The sequence below is a fragment of the Nothobranchius furzeri genome, chromosome 10 (genome assembly GCF_043380555.1).
Source record: "Nothobranchius furzeri strain GRZ-AD chromosome 10, NfurGRZ-RIMD1, whole genome shotgun sequence".
NCBI classification, from domain to species: domain Eukaryota; kingdom Metazoa; phylum Chordata; class Actinopteri; order Cyprinodontiformes; family Nothobranchiidae; genus Nothobranchius; species Nothobranchius furzeri.
The window spans coordinates 33,160,967-33,175,320 of record NC_091750.1 but is presented as its reverse complement, the minus strand read 5'-3'; the positions used below and the strand labels follow the sequence as shown (position 1 = coordinate 33,175,320).

General features: G+C 42.0%; 1 protein-coding gene across 2 annotated transcripts in view; it reads right to left on the bottom strand.

Moving 5' to 3' along the window:
• col27a1b (collagen, type XXVII, alpha 1b) overlaps window positions 1–14,354 on the bottom strand; it is a 104,635-nt gene that overhangs the window by 57,315 nt on the left and 32,966 nt on the right. For both annotated transcript variants that reach the window (XM_015960571.3, XM_015960572.3), the window contains exons 8-11: window positions 7,036–7,080; window positions 3,863–3,916; window positions 2,920–2,964; window positions 2,171–2,224 (exon numbers count right to left, since the gene is read on the bottom strand). In XM_015960571.3, coding sequence (XP_015816057.3) covers window positions 2,171–2,224; window positions 2,920–2,964; window positions 3,863–3,916; window positions 7,036–7,080 — 198 coding nt within the window. The remainder of the gene's footprint in view (window positions 1–2,170; window positions 2,225–2,919; window positions 2,965–3,862; window positions 3,917–7,035; window positions 7,081–14,354) is intronic.

Sequence of the window (14,354 nt, the reverse complement as noted above, 5' to 3'; positions counted from 1 at the left end):
AATAATTATTTACTGTTTTGTTCATTCATGGTATGAAGAGTTGAGGTAACAGTAATGTATAAATGATAATATTGATTACAAGTGTAATATTATAATAGGCCAAAAGAATTAACCCATTTTTTTAAAGACTAAGCAGCTTCACAGGCCACTTTAAACAGCTGTAACTAAAATAAAAGCAGTTTCAAAATCTCAAGTAGAGAGTTTCGAGGATTTCAAGCACCCATGAGAACTGTGCAGACAGCAGGATGTATAAGGAACAAATACGGCAGATTAAAAGTCTTACACACCAAAAAAACAGCAAGTGAATGCAATGAATAAAGTCATGTTTTCATCTTCAGTTCCCTAAAGAAACAAAATCAAATTCCAAATCACCAGCATTTTTCAGATTTTTCATCTTAAGCACAATCTGGTGTTTTGAAAAAGTTCAGGAAACAAAAGTTTTCTGTAACCAACATTTTTAAACTCAGTTCACAAGGCAGGATGTTGATTTTCCTATACCTTCCCCAGTCCCTTCCAATAACCTTACGGTTTTACATCATTACCATATTGGCTCTAAAGATTATCTTAACAGATATTCCTGTCATGTGTGGTGTGTTAAAGCGCTCGGCTCTGTTCGAAAGCACGTCCAGACCACTCCGATCATGAATCAAGATTATTTACCATGTTGGATTGTCTTGGTCTGAGTTTGAGGTGTGCCAACTGTTGAGTATGACCAATCAGACATTGGTCACGGTAGTGAGCAGTATATTCCTCCTCCCCCACGTTTATTAACTTCAAAGTCACGTTTTATCTCATGGGATTTCGCGTCTGAGCAGGGAATGTCTGAGTTAAAACACTTTGCTTGTAGTACTTGCTAAGTTTTTTTTTCATATACTTTTCTGATCCACTTGGGGACATGTTTAATCTGCATTTTACCCATCTTTACTTTGCCTTACACGAGCAGTGGGGTGCAAATTGTATCACAAAGTTGGTGTAGACCACACACTGGATGGCCTAAACTGTATTTCCATGACTACTTTCACCACCATGCTTGACTGGCCTCATGCTTTGAAAATCGGCCAACTATCTGAGGTGAAAATTGCTAGTTGCTGCAATATTTTTGTCTTTTCTGGATTATGGGGACCTTTTGTATCTGAAGTCCTCAGCAAAGATGTGGTTTATCGTGCCTCGCTGAGGTTCATTACTAACTGTAGACCCATCATTGTGAATTATATCCTCCAGTGAGATGGCCTTCTTTGTCCACCAGGAGGTTGGGACATTGGTACACCTTCATTTATAAAAGTAGTGCTTGGACTACAACTACATCTGTAACATAATCTCACGGAGCAGTTTAACTTCTCATAGTCTGCATCCAAATGATCCGTTATTTGTGTTCCACGTTCACTAAGCTGCTGTAACAACTATGGGATTAATGAAGTCTATTCTATTTCCTCACACATGACTGGGAAAAGGGGCTTTCCTTCACTCTGCTCCTTCTTCGTGGAACAGATTACAGGGTTAGAGTTGGGATTACAGGAAAACTGGAAACTAACCGAGCTTTTCTCCTTGAATACATTTAAAACTAGACTGAGAATACTTGACACAGACTCCCTGTGTTGTAATTTCTTCTATCATTTTCTACATAAGTTTAATTGTGTAAGTGAGTAATTTGGTGACTGTCTTTTGCTGCCTCTTGGCCAGGTCTCCCTTGAAACTGAGGTTTTAAATCTCAGTGGGACCTGCCTGGTTAAATAAAACTAAATAAGAACAAAACATTTAAACATCCTCTGGTGTGAATGGGGATTTAGGCAATAATGAAAATGTACTAAACAGCCTCCAAGATTCTTTTGATGTGAAATTATTCTGTTGGTTCAGTTAATAAATGTCCTGAAAGGTGGAGTAATGTGGGTCGACTTGGTCTGATCCAATCACTCAAAGCCTCTCTTGAATTCTATATCAGTATAAGTGAAATGAGAAGCATCCTCAACACTTGGCACTATGCTGGACAGTATGTGGGCTGTGGCGTAGAACCCAGTCCAGCTCTATTTAAAGAACCTCACACTGATTTGGTGAAATCTGCCTCCAGAGTTTCATCACAGCAACAATAAAACTCCTATTTTGTTCTTTTGGCCCTTTGGACAGCCACAATGAAACGCTTCAGGCATTTACTTCCACAGCCAGTAATACTCACTCTCTCCCCATCAGGACCAGGTAAGCCAAAAAGCCCAGGGATGCCAATGTGACCCTGTAGAGAGGAATGAAAAATGGAGCAGTGGAAAAGATAAAGCACACATAGACTGAAAGGAGAAATGAGAATAAGGAAAGATGGCTGACATGGTCCAGAACTGTGAGATGCCAACAGAACAAGAAGAATCCGTTAAAAGCTGTGATCTGTTACAGTTCTGCTGGGATGTTTGTTACGGCGGCATGGTCTTGAAGAGTAAAACCTTGAGGTAAGTGTATATGCCCATGGACTGCATGGTGCTGGCTTCCACGATGTAGTCCAAGGGCACATACCCCCACATCAGGGAGCTCTGAAGGTCTCTGTGCAAAACTGGCTGAGCAGAAACGACGGTGGCATTAAACCTACAACCTCCATTCGATGGGATTAGGGTTTATTCTACAACAGAGACAAACACTTTTATGATCTGACATCAAAAACACAATCTAAAGAAAGAAAACCACACTGGTCGTTCTAAAGTGTGAGCCGGGGGAGATGGTGTCGGTCCGTTCCTGCCTTGGTTCGGTCTAATCAGTTTCTTTAATGAAGCACAAATTCTAATATTATACAGATAAATCTTCTCCTTTTCTAGGTCAGAGAAAAAAAACATTTAAAATTACAAACATATTAGCATGCAAAGTCAGTGTTTAACCTTGAAAATAATATCTATTCCAACTATTTAATTTTCTAAACCCACAAAACAATAAAAGCCTACTTACCCTAATTCCTTTTGGCCCCATTCGTCCTACTGGTCCAGGTAAACCCTGTAAACCATAACAGAATATTCATTATAAACACCAGAACAGAATAACATCATTCTTTAAAGTGTTACAGGTTAAGGTGTAATACTTAGGAACAAGTGTCTAGTTTTGTAAATTAGCATCATGGCTGTGATTTACAGAGTTCTGTGTACTGCTATTCTCTCATTTCTCAGAGACATTAACAGTTAATCCATCAGGAAAAAAAAAATAAAACTAAATCTCTTAGCTCTGGAGAAACGTTCTTAAATAGTAGCAGCATCTTGGCATAAGCATGCAGACAAAGTGACTCACAATCCACTCAAAAGTGGTAGGGGGAGCTAAAACCTAATCCAGTACGCTTCCCTGAGCGTCTACGAGGATCTGAGGCAAGTTTCTGAACTCCTGCATCTTAAACATTCAAGAACAGGCAAAGTAAGTGAAGTCATCCAGCTGCTTTTAAAGTTGGATTCCTCTAAAAGCTGAGACAGAACAGATTATAAACACATGAGTATCATCTTCCTCTCAGCTTTGACTTATTATAGTAAAGGATTCTTAGCGCGAGGCGAGGAATGATGCACGCAGTTGGTCAGGACACAGAAGCAGCAGCATTAGGCACACATTTATTCAGGGTGGCGATACGGAAACCTTTTGACACACACGTCTGAATTCCAAACACAAAATTATCTAAATGTTTCAGATAAAACTTCCCCATATTCAGCTGCAGAATAAAAATCAGCTAAGACTCTTTTTTTATGCACAAATAATTGTTTGAAAATGTCCTAAAAGTGCAGGAAACCTGCAACTAATTCTGCATTTAAAACTCAATATTTAGCAGAATATCTGGGTATGTTTCCTTTTCTCTTGTGTGTGTGTGTGGGGGGGGGGCTACTCAATCACCACCTCAACACTAGATGTACTGCACCTGCCTGCCAGGATAGCCTTTGGCCCCGGGGCTTCCTTCATCTCCACGTCGGCCCTGTGGGAACAAAGACACCACAGAAATCACGACGACAACAGAAGAAGAATTACGACAGGACAGAAAATGAAGAAGGAATTAACTAATAAAGGAATGGAGGGCATTTTCTTTATGAAGAATTTTTATGCACAGCTGGCTTCTAATGAAACTCAAAGATTGCAGGAAAGCAGGGTTATAGAAAACCAATAATAAAAACAGACAATAGCAAGCATTGTATTTATGATTATGATGTTTTTATATGATCCCACATAAACATTAAAACCTCCCAGCCTTTTAATAAAAACCTTTTGTTTACTGGAGTCAGTGCTGCCTAAGGAAAAGGCGCCGCTACAGACATCGCTACCCTAACCGTTCCACTTTTCTGACAGTAAGTGCTTTTACATTGTGGTCAGGCCACACGCTGGTACGACTACTATGGGAACCGTTTTGCTTTAGTACCTTCATCCTCATCAAGGCACATGTTATATGAGTCATTCCTTTCCTTGTGGTGAGAGCAAACCAAATGCATCCCTCAGAAAGGAATGCTTAATATGACATGATCTGTAGAAGAACATCCAAACAAAGTTCATTTGTAAAGACGTGCAGAAAATTACATCATTTATCAGGAACTAGCAACAATAAAATGGTGATGAGCTACATTGTAGCCACAGCTGCTCTGGGGCACACTGACAGAGGTGAGGCCTGTCACCAGTCCCTCTGACCACCACCAGCATGCAAGATGGATTGCATGTCTTGCCCAAGGACACAACAGCAGCATTCTCAGGGCGGAGCCGGGATTGCCTACAACCTCATGATTACTGGACAGCTTGCTCTACCTCCTGAGCTACTTCTGTTCTCAAATATTGTAAAGTGCTACTTAAAATATTTATTTTTAAGCCTTTTAACAAATTTAATTATCTCAGCCATAGTGCTTTTGAAGCCCCAGTCAACTGAGGTGTACCACAAGGCTTTGTGTTTGGACCCCTTTTGTCGTTAACACTATGTGTACCTCTTCTTAAGGTTCTTAAGGAAAACGCATCACTATATCCTAAACTTACAACTCAAACAAATACAGCATGGTGCAAAAGTTTAGACAGGTCTGAAAATGCTTTCAGAAATATAGAAAATTATTGTTTATGTTTATCCATTTACAAAATGCAAAGTAACTGACCCCAAACATACAGCCAAGACAATAAGAATTGTTTTCAGCATAAAGAAGAACAAAAGTTCTGAAAGTGATGGTCTGGCCGTCACAGATTCCTGATCCCAACATCATGGTGTGTGTCGGGATTACATGAAGAGACAGAAGGACATGAAGAATCCTAATTCTGTTCTAGAAGATGCTTGAAACAACCTACAAGCCTAGTTCCTTCAACAGCCGGGTTCAACTGTACCTAGAACTTAATTGATGCTGTTCTGAAGAAAAGAGGAAGTCACAACAAACATTGATTGAAGAAAATATAGGAGTAACACTTTGATTTTTAAAAGCATTCTTTGTTTACAGCCTGTTTTGCACAACCACCGACCATGTGATAATGCACTCATAATACAGAGTGAATGTATTTGAATGCTCATAGTTAAAATTAGTAAAAGCAAATAGTTTATTCCATGTTAAGTCCATCAGTCAAAACTGGGGTGGTAATGTGTTGAATAATGTCTGGTTTCAATGAAAGGCAATTATCTAGCCTTAATGGGAGACTAGGCAGTTTTGGCTTGGTTTTAGCACCCCCTAGTGTCCATTAAGTAGAACTGAAAGCGAAACTTATCTTCTCGCTATATGTTGGTCTTTTTAACACCTTGGCCTAACTGCTGAAATGTCTCCCAGCCATATTTCTCTAGTATCAACAGGAGTGATTCATCACTAAAAACAATCAGCTGTGTTCATGATCTAAAACATGCAGAAAACATACTGGAATCAGACTGCAGCACCAGGTATGTCAGCTCCATTTTTTTCTAAGTCCAACAGACCAGACTGGCACTCTGAAGTTGCAAATGCCGTATTCTGGCCACAGAGGGTGGTGGGTTTCTGAGGGACATGGCTCAAGAAAATTATTTAAAACTATGAAAAAGTTGCAAAGTCACCCTTTAAAAAACAATGATCCAAACCTTAGTTTCTTGTACAAACCACTTAATACTACATATTCCAGATATTTACCAATTCTGTATGCTAAACTACCAAGTCCTGTCTTCTTGGTTATTTGTATCCAGAGGAAAATAGAATGTGTTGTTAATAAATACTTGTGGAGTCCATTTATCTGCCCATCATCTGAAACGTTTCCTCACTGGGATTGCCCTCGTTGTCCAACTATGGCTAGTCAAGTGGCGGGGGGGGGGGGGGGGGGACAAATGGCCAGTCCATCACGCGGCCAAACAGACACAATCACTCACCACTAAGGGCAATTTAAACACTCCAATTAACCTAACATGCATAGTTTAGCTTTAGGGAGGAAGATGGAGTACCCGGAAACCCACACCTGCATGGGGAAACCAGGACTTGAACCTGCAACCTTCTCACTGCAAGACAACATTGCGACCAACTGTGCCCTTATGCAACACCTTGAGATGTTATAGTCCCTAAAATAGAGCCCCACCTTGAGAAAATACTTAAAACAACAGGAAGAGCTTTGCTTGTGTCATGACATTCCTCTGTGAGATATTACACAAGGTCTGGTCTCAGGAAGGAGCGAGGAGGAGGATGTGTAGGAGGTCTGACCCACAATGTTCAAACTATTTGACCCACTTGTACCTCGGCCAGAAACCTCTTGCTGTTTCCCACAAATCTTGTGAGCTACACATAAGTGATGGAGTAAAACTGGGATATGCTGGCTGCTTTTTACCAACTGCAATGTCTTTCTGTTAAATATTTTTTCACTGCATAGAAAACAGAAAGTAACTGAAAACAATTACTTGAAAAAGGTGTTTTAGACATTTTCATATTTGTTCCTGCCATAAGAAAAATAATGCATATTTCACAAGTAAGACTGTACATATGCAAGTTCGTCTTCATGCTGAGTAAATATATTAATACCCACATACACAGCAGTGCAACACGATGCACAGCTTTTCCTTTTTTAAGTTCTTCAATACCTCCCTTTGTTCTGATTTGTTGTGTGGGTCAGACGATGGGTTGAGGTGCTCACCTGTTCACCTGGGAGACCAGCAGGACCAGGATATCCTTTCAGTCCCTGTTGACAGAAAGAAAAGGTCAGAGGTTTAAGAAACCTAAATAAGAGGTTCTAAACCACTGTGGGTCTAAAAATGGAGAACAGACATCAAAAGAAAGCCAGATACGATTGTAGATACATGTCACAATGGCCACAACAGATCCAAATTTGGGTGCTGAACATTATTGTAGCATAATGCTCTTAATTAGGATGTGTATTGTCCATCCATGCATCCTTTTTCAGCCGCTTATCCAGAGTCGGGTCGTGGGCACAGCAGCCTGAGGCGAGACGCCCAGACTTCCCTCTCCCCAGCTACTTGGGTCAGCTCTTCCGAGAGAATCCCAAGGTGTTCCCTGGCTTGCCAAGAGACATAGTCCTTCCAGCGTTTCCTGGGTCTTCCCTCCCTTGGGTCTCCTCCCAGTTGGACGTGCCTGGAAAACTTCACCAGGGAGGCGTCCAGGAGGCATCCTGACCAGATGTACGAGCCACCTCAACTGGCTTCTCTCAACGTAGAGGAGTAGCGAATCTACTCCAAGCCCCTCCCGGATGACCAAGCTTCTCACCCTACCTCTAAGGGAGGGCCCAGCCACCCAGTGGAGAAAACTCATTTCGGCCGCTTGTACCAGCGATCTCGTTCTTTCGGTCACTACCCAACGCTCGTCACCATAGGTGAGGGTAGGAATGTGGATCAACCGATAAATCGAGAACCTTGCCTTCCAGCTCAGCTCTCTCTTCACCACGACAGACCGGTACAAAGCCCGCATTACTGCAGACACCACACCAATCCGCCTGTCAACTCTGTGCTCTGTCTTTTCCTCACTCGTGAAAGAGACCCCAAGATAGCTGCGGGACATCATCTCTGACCGGGAGAAGGCCTTCTACCCTTTTCTGATGTGTACTATCATTTATCATTATAATGGATTTCTTATTATGTTTATGTATGTGCAGAAATTAAGTCATTTGTGTTTTCACTGTTCAACAAGATATTTTCTTGCTCGTGTTTTTCAGGAGTCTGCTGTGCAGAACGATGGTGCAACTTCGGCTTGTAAAAGCACAAAGGACAGTTAAAGCCACTGTAACAAATCTGCAAATGAGCTGCGTTTTAAACGCAAACACCCCCCCCCCCCCTCCCCTGTGGTATCTTCACCGAGATGCTTCTGCCGGAACAGGAAACCAACATTGCCAGAGGAAACGAGAGAGCGCTAAACACCAGTCGCTTTTCTCTAGGTCCAAATGTCTTTTGTTGTCTGTGAATTCAAATGGTGTTTTTCTTTATGGGACTCTAGTAGCTCGTACTAAAGTTGAAGTGGTAGCAGCTGGCTGTTTCTCCTGCTGTCACACCAGAGGTGTTCTGTTGCTAAATATGTAGGTGTGTAATGAATGGAGGACTCATGGAAGTGTAGTAGTGCAGCGGTTTGTTGAGACCAACAACCGGACGGTCCAAAACGTGTTATCGGTGGACGTTTTAGCCAAATGTGAGAGAATCACTTTTTCTTTAACTAGGGTCCCTGTCCCCCAGGTGGGGGACCCTGTAATGTTAGTTCCTTAACAGGGCAAAAAAAACCTCTCACTACAGAAGAAATAGTAATAATTCCCATAAAATTAATCAGCAAACCCAGCACGACAAGGCTATCTAAAATATTTTTACAATTAAATACCATTTTTACCATTTTTCGAGGAACAGGCTTCAAAATAGGCCTAGGGCTTAAGGGGTTAAATATCAACGACATATTGATAGCTATAGAAAGAAAGAAAACAATATTTTGTATAGCGCCTCTCAAGATAAAAATCACGAGGTGCTTCACAAACAAACAAACAAACAAACAAACAAAAATCAATTAAAATATAAAAAAATATGTTTCAAAAGAGAAAAAATTGTGATTAAAAAGTAATAATGTAAGGAAAGGGAGAGAAAACGAATAGGAAAGAGGGAAATCAATGGATTGCGGTGAAAGGCGGAATAAGTAGAACGAGCAGAATAAGGAGAAGGTGGTGATGAAGGTCACACCAAAGCCTGAGCAGGTGAGGTTTCAGCTGCTTTTTGAAGGAGACCACTGAGTCCACTGATCTCAAGCTCAGGTGGAGAAAGTTCTATACTCAGTTGGAATGGCTTGGAAAAAATGTTTTGAGCCAATTTGTTTTCCAAATTTGCCATTGCAGCTTTTGGGCTGAAAGGCACCACTTTTAGGTTTTTTACAAATCTAAATTTGTATTTTTAAACCCCAGAAAAGTACAACGATGAAATGTGTGCAAATCATTTCCCAACCAATTCAATTCAATTCAAGTTTATTTATATAGCGCCAAATCACGACAAGAGTCGTCTCAAGGCACTTCACATAATAAACATTCCAATTCAGGAAAACCAACGTTTACACCTCAATTTCAACTACTTTCTCCTTAGAAAATCCAGAGGCCTGTAACTACAGCAGTCCCTTGTGGAATCAGTTACACGGATTTACTGCAAATGTGTTTGCTGAAAAGGTTTAAATGCAGAGAATGTGATAAAAATTCAAGCTCCAGTGTTTTTATCTGTATTGGACTTGCAAATGTAGCTTCTGTAGTGTTTCTAAAAACGTATAATCATTGGGTCCAGACAAGGGCGCCCCCAAGGGGTGGCCAGGGGTGGTCATGGCCACCCCTGGAAAATTGCTGCCCCCTCCCCAGGAAAAGCCAGTGTTAATAAATCATATTAATGTTCAGTCAAACCATAAATTGGTCTTCTTTATTCAAGATATAATTGTAAAACAAAATAAAAATAATACAATTAACGAGTAAAGAATAAAAAATACATATGTTGCTTCTGCTCACCATTTTCAAAAAAGTTTTAAATTTCATAGTTTTTTTTTTTTGTTTTAACACAGCAACAGGTGAATTAACCTAAAAAATACATGTTTAAACAACATTTGAAATAACATTTTAAACAACTGAAATATATTTTCTGAAATGTTTGCGTTTGTAAAATTTAAGCTAAATGTTTTGGATGCGTACATTATTTATTTATTTGTTTAATTAAAACGAACAAAGGAACAATGCAGTACATCGCCACAGGCTAAACTCTCCCACAGTTTACCACAAGGACCAATTTGGTGTGCCACCCCAAAAATTTATTTGGCCCCATCTGGCCACCCCATCAAAATTTTCTGGAGGCGCCTCTGGGTCCAGGGTGAACATTTGGTGACTTTCAAATGGAAAAATTAGTCAAGTCTTAAAACATCATGTTAGTTTCTGTTGAAAATGCATCAAATGTTCACAAGCACTGTAGTCACCGCTGGACGGGCTAAATAGGCTTATAAACATCTTTTCCAATGAAAATGTAGAGGTTGGCTTTATTTGATTATTAACAGCTCAACAAAATAACTTAATAAAACCTGTAGCTGAGTTTACGACACTCCACAGGAAAGACAAATTTAATAGCTGTGAAGCTGTATAAAACAGTAATTTATGATCTCCCCGCATGAACAAGCTATTAACTGTTACAGCACGGCCACTTTGTGTCTGTTTAATCACTGCTACCTCTGGTCTCTGATAAAACCATTTAGAACCAGTAAACTAATTAGGCAGTAACACGTTTAACCCAAAGCAGTAATTAATGTTCATCTTCACACACTGATCTCAGATGAGCATACCAGCTGGTTACGAGTAAATTAATCTTTCCACAATCAAGGGCTACAATAGCAAAGATAGAGTTGTGTTGGAGTTGTCTCCGAGAAACAAACAAGTCTGTCCCCTCAAGTGTAGAGTCATTAGCCACCAGCTGCTTTGGCCTGTCGGCAGAAAACAAGCACACAGGAAAAAAAGTGTTGGTGTAAACAAAGTCCTCCAAAGCACAGCCGCACAATGTACATAGACTTGTCAACACCATATTTGAATATTAAAATGTACAAACAGTGAATAAATAAAAAGATTAAACTTCCAGTGAATGAGAATAGTTTTGCATGTATATTTTGTAAAGTGTTTGGCTTAATCTGCTGTAATGTCCCAGCAAACACTGGGACAGTCCATCCCCAGGTCTCCCGGCTCTGGTTCCTCCTCGGAATGCGCATTGGTGGGATTGAGGAGCTCCTCAAAGTTTTCCTTCCACCGCCCAACTACAGCCCCAGTTGACGTCAGCAGCTCCCCATCCCCACTGTAAACGGTGTGAGCGAGTTGCTGCCTTCCTCTCCTGAGGTGCCGGACATTTTGACAGAACCTCTTTGGAGCCGACCGATCTTTCTCTATGGCCTCACCAAACTCCTCCCATGCCCGAGATTTTGCCTCGGCAACTGCCACTGCTGCACCCCGCTTGGCTATCCGGTACCCGTCTGCTGCCTCCGGAGACCCACAGACCAGCCACGCCCTGTAGGCCTCCTTCTTCAGCCTGACGGCTCCCTGAACCTCTGGTGTCCACCAGCGGGTACGGGGGTTGCCACCACGACTGGCACCGGCCACCTTGCGACCACAGCTAGCAACAGCCGCCTCGACAATCGCAGAGCGGAACAAGGCCCACTCGGAGTCAATGTCCCCCACTGCTCTCGGGACGTGGTCAAAGCTCTGCCGGAGGTGGGAGTTGAAGACCGTCTTGACAGGTTCTTCTGCCAGGCGTTCCCAGCAGACCCTCACTATGCGTTTGCGTCTGCCAGGTCTACGCGGCATCTTCCCCTGCCATCTGATCCAACTCACCACCAGGTGGTGATCAGTTGACAGCTCCACCCCTCTCTTCACTCGGGTGTCCAAAACATACGGCCGCAGGTCAGATGATACGACTACAAAGTCTATCATCGACCTGTGACCTAGGCTGCCCTGGTACCAAGTGTACCGATGAGCATCCTTATGTTCGAACATGGTGTTCGTTATGGCCAAACTGCGGCTTGCACAGAAGTCCAATAACAAAACACCGCTCAAGTTCAGATCAGGCGGGACGTTGCTCCCAATCACACCCCTCCAGGTCAAGCTGTCATTGCCCACTTGAGCATTGTAGTCCCCCAGCAGGACAATGGAGTCCCCTGATGGAGCACTATCTAGCACTCGCCCCAGGGACTCCAAAAAGGATGGGTACTCTGAACTGATATTTGGCCCATAAGCACAAACAACAGTCAGGACCCGTTCCCCGACCCGAAGGCACAGGGGAGCTACCCTCTCGTCCCCCGGGGTAAACCCCAACACACAGGCAGAGAGTCTTGGGGCTAATAAAAAGCCAACCCCAGCCCTCCACCTCTCACCCGGAGCAACTCCAGCAAAGGAGAGTGTCCAACCCCTCTCAAGGACTTGGGTTCCAGAGCCAATGCTATGTGTCGACGTGAGTCCGACTATATCTAGCCTGTACCGCTCAACCTCTGCCACAAGCTCCGGCTCCTTCCCCGCCAGTGAGGTGACACTCCATGTCCCAAAAACCAGTTTTCTTGTCCGGGGATAGGACCGCCAAGGTTCCCGCCTCGGTCTGCCACCTGATCCACACTCCTACCGCGACCATTTTTGGACGTGGACACCATGTCGGCATCGGACCAATGTTTGTTAGGGTTCTTTACTTAAAATGGTAAATGGCCTGCATCTGATATAACACTTCTAGGGTTCTACATCTCCCAAGGTGCTTTACAACACAAACCGTAATCCACAAATACACACGCAAATTCCCATGCTGGTGGTGATAAACTACGAGGTAATCACCAAAACAGGCGAGGATACAGAGCACTGTCCCCACCAGTCCCTCCCACCGCCACCAGCAGGCAACGACTGCAACAGATGGGGCTGGAACCTGCAACCCTCCCGTTACAGGGAGGTCACTTTTCTGTCACTGCATATTCCCACATTTCTGACAGAATCTCTGTAGATTAAGTTGTCTGATAAATGACATTTTTCCTAACATGCCAGCCCTTTTTTATTGTCAAAAACCAAAAAATATTCAACACTACAAAAAATAATTGATATTGAGAATCAGATCATTTTTATACCAATAACTTTTATTAAAAAAAAGGTGCGTTTTCTTTAAATGCACAGATTTAACCTTTTTTTTAAATGGGCATAGACTCATTATGTTAATAAATGTGCAATAACCTCAAGTGTGAACGAATCCCTCCTGAGTTTTTGTCAGTGGAAAAAGCTCAGGAAGTAGAAGATAGTCTGAGGAGTAGGGGACGGAAAATGACCAGAATGAGATATTTATTCCTTAAAATCCATTAAATGCAAAATTCTTGTCTCCAGTTGGCTAACTGCAGCGTGAATCTTCTGGTACCTTCGTTCACTGAAAGTGGCTGAAAAAATGTTGCAACGTTGATATTTTATCTCCACAAACAAAAGCTAACGTGTGCTAATGCTAAATGTTAGCTTATACTAAACAAAACATGCTCAGCTCCCCCTGGATGCTAAATCAACACAGCCTTTGGTGGTCGCGAGCCAAGATGGATGAGTCTATGAATGCAAATTGACACTGTGACGTAGAGTTTAGGGCTTTCTCTAACTCAAGCATTTCACCATCTATTTTCTTTCAGCGGTGAATGCAGGAAACGGGGTAGAAGGCTTTTTTCATGTATGCATGCATGTGAAACTCTGTGTGAGGATCATTAAAAAGGTTTTTAAAGAGTGTCATGTTTCTCTGAGAAACCTCTTTAAAAAAACAATGTGACAGGGAATATGTGTTGTATAAATCCAGAAATGTTTGTGTCATTTTGCATGCATTAATGTTAGCCGGACCAGTCTGTTGTGCAGAATAAATGCAGCCTATGTGAATCAGACAGAAGCCCAAAACCTAAAATCTCACCTGCAGCACGCGTGCTATCCTTTTGTGAATGTGATCCTGAGTCTTTGGAAACTTTTGGCATTATTTCAGACTGAGTAAAACATTTTCTAAGACAAGTAGTGATGAGAAAACTTGGCCTTTTTATCAGTCTACTGATTTCCATCAACACTTCTCAGCCCTTCAGCTGGCGAACTACATTTAGAACATTTTATCTAATGTTATTCAATCTGTTTGCCGTGGCTGTACAGTGACTGGTTTATGGACGAGCAGGGTGGTAAAACCACCAAGTCACAACAGCAGACTCTTCATTTCCCAATTACACAATCTTAATGACGGATTTTTATGCATTCACAAACAAAGTTGGAGAGACAGACCAGAACAGCTGGGTAAAAAGAGACGGACAGACAGATGTCTCTTAAAGAGACAATGTCTAGTTTTTACCATTAATTTCTGGAAATCATCAAAATGTTGAAAATGAATGAATTGATGCCCAACTTTTGAAAAATATTGGCGGCTTCATAACAAATAACCACAAAGATCAGGTCTAAGATACATGGGAGTGTGTCTATGTCTCTGGACGAAG